This window comes from Alternaria triticimaculans (genome assembly GCF_023758025.1).
Source record: "Alternaria triticimaculans strain BMP 0046 chromosome Unknown scaffold_10, whole genome shotgun sequence".
In the NCBI taxonomy this organism is placed as follows: domain Eukaryota; kingdom Fungi; phylum Ascomycota; class Dothideomycetes; order Pleosporales; family Pleosporaceae; genus Alternaria; species Alternaria triticimaculans.
The window spans coordinates 921,259-929,848 of NW_026055967.1; the positions used below are offsets into that span (position 1 = coordinate 921,259).

Consider the following 8,590-nt stretch of genomic DNA (forward strand, 5'->3'; position numbering starts at 1 on the left):
ACTCCACCAAACAATCTGGCATAAAATCTGGAACCTATCATCTACATACCGCACCGCAGTCACACAAGCGGTCGAGCAAGCGAAGCGGGATGAAAAGCCGCTTCCCAATTGGGACCATGCCAGTTTCAGCAGGCACCTCCCCACAACAACTACTATGGTGGCGTCTCTTGTTGAAGCTGTCAGAGCTCATACGGGCACAGATCTCTCGGGGAGGCTGACAGCGGAGATGCTGGGGAGGTTGGAGGGGGTGTTGAAGATTGCTTTGGAGGAGATGCTTGAGCGGACGAACGAGGCGGGTGGATGGGAGGATGAGATGCTTGTGCCGGACTTTGAGGGGGGGTGGAAGGCTGAGTGGTGTAGAGAGAGGTTGTGTTTGCTTTTGGGGTTGGCGTCGCCGCGTGAGACGGCGGTGGAATAGGTATTCCGGGGTGTGTAGTGTATACTCCAGCATACCTTTTCGTACTCAAACTTGTGATTGAAACGCTGCTATGTAGACTGTGGCCTCTGTGATACGACTTAGTGTGTAAAAGAGTGTACGATTTGTATACACTAGCCTTAGCTATGTTTCTTACACTAACAAAGAACGAGCTTATTGTAGTCATTACATACACAGTCTCGCGACGATAAGGACGTGGAGAAAGTACGATACTTGCGGGGTATGACAGACTCTTGTTAGTTCTGGGGATTGCCTATAATCTGATTTTTGCTAGCTTTTGACTATCTAGTTGGTGTTCTCGGGGAAGAGATGATGATAACAAACAGCTACTGTGACTGTGGTAGACAATTACGGTACAAGGCCGGTCTCGTCATGGTATTCGGAGGCGGAGTCAGCTTGAAGTTACACGTGTAGGTTGAAGTCAGTTCCGTTCCACCACCTAGGCTGCCACGTGGCAGCTTACCCTGATCCCCCTCTCGATCACCGTGGTTCTCCGATATACCTGTCCTGTCATCCCCCTATTCGGAGTTCCGATCACAGCTCCTCCAGATCCTCATCCCCCATGTCGAGGGCGGGGAAATCGCCGGCCTCGCAGCGTTCAGGTCGCACAAAGACGCCGTAATTGCTGCCGCACTCAAAGTATCGCTTGCCCTTGACGCTGCCATCGTTCTTGCCTGTCGGTTCGTCGAGGGTGACGCCGATCCAGACGCCTATACCCGGTATCTCAGGGACAAGGCCAATATAGGAGATGGTTCCCCGACGCGCATCTGACTCGGGTAGGAGGCGAACACGACCGTTTACAGAAAGGCCTAATAAGGGTTTTGCGTTAGTTGAATCGATTCGCTTCGCAAGTATACATGCGGTAAAGGAGACCAAAGTGTAAGTATGAATGCAGCCAGGATAATCGTACGAGATCAGCTCCGTTCGCTGTTCAGTGGAGCCCAACCTATCGAACCCTCGTATCCGTCCATGGTTTGGGCGAAGACAGGAGGTATACGCGAAAGCGAGCAAAAGAAGCAAACATGTGCCCAGGCGGAACGGAACAGGTAAGTGGACAACAACGTCCCGACGGCCGGGCGGGCAGTTTGGCAACTAGCATCGCGCATGCGCGGAAACCCAAGATCATTGCACGCCTAATCGGTCTCTCATGCACACCGATCACATTTTACTCGAGATGTGGTGGCGACAGCGAGGCTCAAGCGGGGAAGGCGGCCTGATTGTTCGAGACAGATGCAGGCGCTGCCCAATGCAATGCTATAGCGAGGCAGTGATGCGCGAATATCGAGACGTGGTGCGGCGTTGGATCCATCAACACAAATCTCCAACACATCCTTCGGGGATAATGGCATTCAGCGGAGTAAACGATGCGTAACGTGCTGATGTGTTTTGGAAAGCAAGGAAAAATGCGGGCCGCACCATCCGAGGATCTGGTGCCCTAAACCACCCTGACGATCTCGCTCGGGCGAGCAGGAAGAGGGAGATTTCAGGAAATGGACCATGTCGTAGTCGAAGTGTATTACCGAGAGACTTGGTCGACGAATGAAGCTGGAGAATGGGGAGAATAATGAGGCTGGGTGGCAAGGAAGGCGTCGATCGCTTATTTTGAGAATTGAGTTTAGGGTTTCGGCGACTTGCACCCTTTGCCGCTGCCCGGTCCCTGCCAGAAACGGGTAACCTAGCGGAGCGACGACAGTCGTTGGAGGACGGCAACACTCGAAGCGATTTCCGAGTGTTAATCGGTTTACTATGGCATTTTGCCTAACGGATGTGCTTCCAGCGCTATACGCTCGGCTGTGGAGGTCTGGGCCAAGGGTTGGATGCAGGGGGCCGAAAAGGGTAGTCGTGTATGACGGGTTTGGTCAGAGGATACTCGATATGCGAGATTGCCTTGCCTGTCGCTCAGATGTCCTTGTCGGAGGGTAATGACAGGCTGAGACATAGTGAATCCTGTTATGATGAGGCGGCAACCTTGGAGGTATGCAGCAGTCCGGTTTGGGAAGAGTTTGAAGCATCTCCGGTTTGCACGTTGGAACGACATGGATGACTACAAGGCTGCAATGCGATGGTTGATGTCCGGGTTCCGGCGTTCGCTCTGCCGCGCAAACGTACGGCTCAACGGTGTGGGTGAAACATGCGGGAGATATACGGCTTACCTCGTTCCTCTACCTCCCGTTCTGAGGCGCGGATCTTTTGCTGCTCGATGCTGGGAGCATCGGGGTCAAAACGACCCAGCTTTTGCGCCTTCTTCCATGCAAGTACGCTGTCGGTCCGATGCTCATACTCAGCAGCGGGCATTTCGTACTTCTCAACGGACGACAGGTCGGTGAAGTCCGTCCTCGCACCCGGCGGACGAGTGTCGACGACCTAGACGTGGCTGTCAGCTCGGGAGCATGTTTGCGAGGATTCATTTGCTCGGGGATGTCAGTTGAGATTGCTCTAGCAAGGTGGCCGGTACAAGGGGTGATTCATGAGGCCATGTAAGGCATTGGAGTAGGGCCGAAGCGCCGAAAAAGAAATGGCAAGACAACAGCGAAAGGCTATCCGGTATTGCGAAAGTTTATGTTGTCGGTATTGAATGCCGAGTGCCAGCAGCGTCCCGGCGTGCCCAACGCTTGCAGACGATCTGGTAACTCAGATGAAACGAAGGATGGCTTCCGCGCGGATCGCGTGCCAAGGCGCAGCAATTGGGAAGAGAGGGGCAGTGCGGGGCATGCAAATATGCAGGCATGACCTGACTGGAGCGCGCAGCCTCAACGTCGGACCTGACAACGAATGGGGCAGTCGAGCAGAGCGACGCATGAAACTGCTAGGCGTGGGTGTAGAGTAGATACAAGGAAGTAGAGAGGCGAGCCGGGGTGGCAGAGATGTGGCAGCTCGCGAGAGGACGGCAGCGTCGACACAGCCAGGACAGGGCTGCGGCGCGCGTGCAATGAGAAAGCAGAAGAAGCACTTACGGTTATCTCCGCATACGGCTGCAGCGGGAAGGCAGCAAGACGCGTCTGTTCCTCGTCGGCGGCCGTGAGGGCAACGGCATCCTGAGAGCCCACGCGCAGCGACAGCTGTTGACTGCTGGCGGGCACACCGGTGATGGGCTCCAGGCGGGCCTTGAGCTGCGCAAGCGACCACGACGGCGATATACGGCGCTCTGAGGACGAATTGGGAGAGCTAATGAGAAGCGGCACGTCTGCCGCGCTCTGGAGTGACATGGCGAGCGAGGGGCAGAGCCGAGGTGCACTAGAGGGGTAATGTATGTATATAGAAGGACTCTGCGCTGTTGGTGGTGGTGATGGTGTACGGTTGACAGGTGACCCGCTCCGTATGCGGGATGGTTACGAGTGGTGTAGGGCCGAAGAAAAGCATTGGAGAGGGTTGCGCAGGGCCGTATCGAGTATCCTAAGCGATGCCAAGGCCGTGGTTGTCAACCACAGTGAATGTCTCAGGACACGGCGGACACGGCGAACCGCGACGAACGCCCACCACCCACGCACCCCACGCCTCGAACGATGTGAGATGCGTGGGACAGTATCTACCCACGCCGTGCGCTGGCATCGTTCGCGCGTGGGCGGTTATTTCTGATGATCTTCGTCGAGGGAAGGCCTGCTCCGGGTCGAGCTGCCTCATCCAACTAATGCAAAACCATGCGCTCGTCAGCCAAGACGTGGTGATTGCACTTGATCAGATGCAGATGTCGGTACTCGACGGCTGTCTGCGGGCGCCTGCCAGCACCCCATCATAGCAGCCAGCGTCAACGAGACAAGTCATTTCCTCCAATGCCTCCAATGCCTCCAACTAACTCCAACTGGGCCCTTCACCGCTCTTGTATGCGATGTATGCAATGCACGCGTCTGTAAATATAGAGTGCTGCGCCTTATAGATTCATGTAGAGGCTGTGGCACCTGCAAGACAGCTGCAAGAGACAAAGCACCCCCCGATGCGGCAGATAGAGGCGATAGAGGCAGACTCGACCAGACCGACCAGACTGACCAGGGCTGCGGAAGTGCAGTTCGCATGCCGTCGGCGCGGTCAGATTGTGTGCTCGTCTGGTCTGTGGGGAGTCTTTTGATCCTTCAATCACTCAGCAGGCCGTGGGCGCCGCCGAGGAAAGGCCCTTTGCCCTAGCGCTGGCCAGCGCACGGGGATGGTTCATGGCTAATGCACCTGCATGTCGGCTCCCACTGGCCCAAGGGCCTGCTATATCCAACCTCATTCAAAACATCCATCCAGTTCGGCCTCTCCTCACCGCCTCATGCGCATCATCGCGCGCCCTGGTCCCGTGATGCAATCTGCCACGGCTACGTATGACATGGCAGGGCGGCGCCTCCTCGTAGCTTCACACAACGTGGCTCGCGAACACGAAGACAACACAGCAGCACCGCCCCTCACGTGCGCGCACAACATCGTCGCACAAACACCAGCCGGCCAACATCGTGTCCATCGTGCTAATCGTGCCATTCGTGTTGATGCCATGGCGCGCGCTAGACGTCACGCCCACGGCCGCCGGCAGTTCACCGCAGTTCACCGCTCCTCCTGCGCATGCTGCGACGCTGCTAGATCGCCGCCCACAGTGGGGTTCTTGACCGGACACATGAACGCAGGAATTGCACAGGTGGAGCCCGTCTTGAACGTTGTCGACGTTGGCGTGAACACATCACCACCTGCACCGCCTTAATGAAGTCAGCCGTTCGCAAGGCTTCGGTAGCGACGCTTCTGGCGTCAGATAGCCGGAGCAGGGCGAGCATGCTGCAGATCTTCCATGTCATCGCGCTTGTGCTCTTCCGAACCATCAGCGAATCCCTGAGACTGTTCACCGCTCATCATAATCCTTGATTCGTTGCCTCAAGCACTGAAAACACGCTCCAGCCGCTTCCTCGACGATCGTGAACGCGGCCCTGCTACCTGCAAACGCCGCAGCCCCGTCTTGGGCGCATTGAGGCCTGACGGAAAGGAGGGCAGCAAATGACGCCCAGTACACCACGCCGGCGAAGCCAATATCAAACCGCAGTAATGCAAATGCACCGGAGTCGTCTCCCACGTCAAAGACTGCGAGTAGGTTGCTGATAGCTACCACCACCTTCGTGACCTCCGTGACCTCCCAAGTGGGGGACACGTCATCGCAGTACTCACCACGCAAGAACGGGTGTCGTGCTTTTTGTGTCAAGCTAACGCTGCCAATTTGGCCTGTCCTTTTCTTTTTGGTCTCGCTAAAATCTCCGGCAGACATGCTTCCTTAGATCGGATCAGCTGTGGTACGCAAGTGGTCTGTGGGTCGTTAATGTGGCGCGCCGCCAGCACGAGTCGCCAAAGCGTTAAGCGCAGAGGTAGTGGGTGTCAAGTCAGAAACGCAAAGGGTACATCCTGATCCCAAGCCCCCGGATCCCTACCGCGGCGGACGATGAGGCGGCGCCAGCCCAGGGCTTCAAGGGATGCCTGCTATTAGTATTACAGTCGCACGCTAACTCTCTCTACTGACACATCCATGCTCACTCCCTCAGACCCTACCTACCTTTGCTCCTACCAGTCTGTATCCACCACTCCCCTACGCTACTCCTCTACCTTCTCGACCTGAAAAGTCAGTGGCTAAGCACGCCCGTCATTCATCAGACCGAGTGGTTGGCCTGTTTCACCCCCTGCTCCGAAAGCCCCGGCCCATAGCCCAAATAGCTCGAGTCGATCGACCACTTAGAGCGTGAATCATCCAAAGTACCTCGCAACTGGCTACTTGGGTCATCGTCGGCACATTTAGTCTATCCGAACCTCATCACCTTACCACTGTCCTCTCCTGTTCATCCTCATACACAGCTACCCATAACACGTTTCGCCTCCCTGTTGTTGTTTACCAACTTCACCTGCACATCAACACCCACACGACACGGATACAACCTCAGTTTCTGCCTTGCCTTTGCCCAACGCCACACCTGGGCTGATCAAACGACGGTTTCCTGTCAATCATCTGCGAGGCTACCTTACGACAACGCCCGACCTGATCGGTACACATTCAACTTATAGATAGCCATCTATCTGCTGTACTCCACACCCTACAGCCGCCTACCCCAACACCGCTACTGACTGACCGACTGTACATCTTTCGGCAACTTGAGCTTTCCAAGGACGCAGGTCTCTTGACAACTCTCTCCATTTTATGGGCTGGCTAGAAGCTAGTCCCTCACCGTCATCCTGGATATCAACCTCCTCCTCGAGCCTCGCGCTCGGGGCTCAGAGTCACCTGCGAGCAAGAAGAGCACCATATCAAATGTGTCCCACTCGACAGGCGCGACCAGAGGATATACAACCGCACCTTCAGCATACACACAGTCACCTTCGCAAAGAGCGTCGCCGGCGTATGCCTCTGGACCACCCGCATACCCAGGCCCCCCGCACTACGCGCCAATGTCTGCATACCAACAGGCACCGACATCAGCACCCCAAGGACCCGGATCAATGCTAGGAGGACCTGTTCTACCTGCCATCTCCGAACTCCACCGCCATGCTGAACCCGCACCACTCCCACACTTTCGCCCACTCTACTCCGGCCCGCATGGACCTTCCCCACCCCGTCACCCGCAAAATACTAATGGCTCTCCCCCTTCAACACTCAAGCGACAGGCATCTCAAACCCCGCTACCCGACGAAAGTCCAGCCAAGAAACAGTCCAAATGGACGCCAGAGGAGGACAACCTGACCATCGAGCTGCGGGGTCAGGGAATGAAGTGGGACGACATTGCGAAACGACTACCCGGAAGAAGCTCCATTTCCTGCCGACTACGATACCAGAACTACCTCGAGAAGCGAGCCATTTGGGACGAGGAGAAGAAAAACAAGCTCGCAAGACTCTACGCTCGGTATGTACCACTCGACAAATCCGGATGGCCAGACTTCTCCATCTTGGTCATCCGTTCCTTCGTTTTGAGCCCACCTCTTTGGTTTCAGATCTACCCCAGCCCACTCTGCCGCACGCGTATGCGACGCATTTCCGCGCACTCTACCCAAAATCAATACTGACTCTTCTTAGATTCAAGGACCAAATGTGGCAGAAGGTCGCTACCGAGATGGGCATTCCCTGGCGGTCCGCCGAATCGATGCACTGGCAGCTGGGTGAGCAGGAGATGAGCGCGCGTGCGAATGCGCCGGTGTTTCAGCTCCACCCATCTGCAACCGGCACAGGCATGAGCTCGCCATCGCAAGTGCCCGTTATACCAGCCTCAGCCCCGCATGGCTTCACGCCTGCCAACGCCCCTCAACTGATGCCAAACCCGCCGCCGATGCCGCCGCAGCTGCATCAGGTGCCTCCGCCAATGCCTCAAGGTCCGATGCACGGCTACCACCAGCGGACCGACAGCGGTTCCAGCGCGGGCGGACGAAGGAGGAGGAACAGCTCATTCAGTCGCAGGCGCGCAGACCCTCGCAACCGGTCCAGCGTGCCCCCTCAACTAGGCCAACCTCTTCCCCAGATTCAACCCCAGTCGGAAGAAGACCTGATCAGCGGAGCCAGGACAGCACCTGTGCCAGGCATGCAGTCGATTATCAAGCAAGAGGGCAGCATCCCCAGCTACATGGAGGCGTACCACCAGAGGAGAAGGGAAGAAGAGGCCGCAGGCCCGTCACGAGCAGAGCACCACACACGGAGTGAGGGCATGAGGAGTCCCGACCGCATGTCGCAGCGCAGCGGCACCGGCAGCATCAAGAGCATGAAGCGCGAGGAAAGCGACCGACCATCGCCACCCCAACCGTCGACACCTTATGAGCGACCCGCATCGGCAGTCGCATAGACACGTCTTCGCACTCGCATTATTCAACGATTTCTTTACTTGTAGTAGATGGGATATAGACATATTTCGGGATGCATGCATACACAAACATTCGGGCAGGAACCGTAATGAAGCGTGGGTATACCCAGGGGTTTCGGCGCAAACAAAGAGAGAAGGGTTCAGGAGTCACACGGGGTATACCACGAAAGCTTAGAATTAGGGAACCGCGCTGCAGAGCCTGGGATGAAGATCAACGCAGGGGCATTGTTCCGCACGACTGTGGCATTTAGCGTGGGTTGGTTGTCAACATCTTTTTTCGCATGGATATCAATCTTCTTTGGCATTCTGTTTTTCCCGCATTTTGCTGAACATCATAGCGTTTGTTTCTCCCTCTAGACTCGCATTCTGT

The 8,590-nt window shown here is 56.2% G+C and overlaps 2 protein-coding genes across 2 annotated transcripts; one reads left to right on the forward strand and one right to left on the reverse strand.

Moving 5' to 3' along the window:
* Nucleotides 1–970: 970 nt before the first annotated feature.
* On the reverse strand, nucleotides 971–3,642 carry J4E78_007167 (uncharacterized protein; the record flags this gene model as incomplete). Its single annotated transcript, XM_049367775.1, has 3 exons — nucleotides 971–1,245; nucleotides 2,590–2,800; nucleotides 3,391–3,642. 3 exons carry the CDS (start codon nucleotides 3,640–3,642, stop codon nucleotides 971–973), a joined length of 738 nt encoding a protein of 245 aa, XP_049220745.1.
* Nucleotides 3,643–6,823: 3,181 nt separating this feature from the next.
* J4E78_007168 (uncharacterized protein) lies at nucleotides 6,824–8,202 on the forward strand (the record flags this gene model as incomplete). Its single annotated transcript, XM_049367776.1, has 2 exons — nucleotides 6,824–7,275; nucleotides 7,446–8,202. The coding sequence occupies 2 exons, from the start codon at nucleotides 6,824–6,826 to the stop codon at nucleotides 8,200–8,202; spliced, it is 1,209 nt and encodes a 402-aa protein (XP_049220746.1).
* Nucleotides 8,203–8,590: the final 388 nt, after the last annotated feature.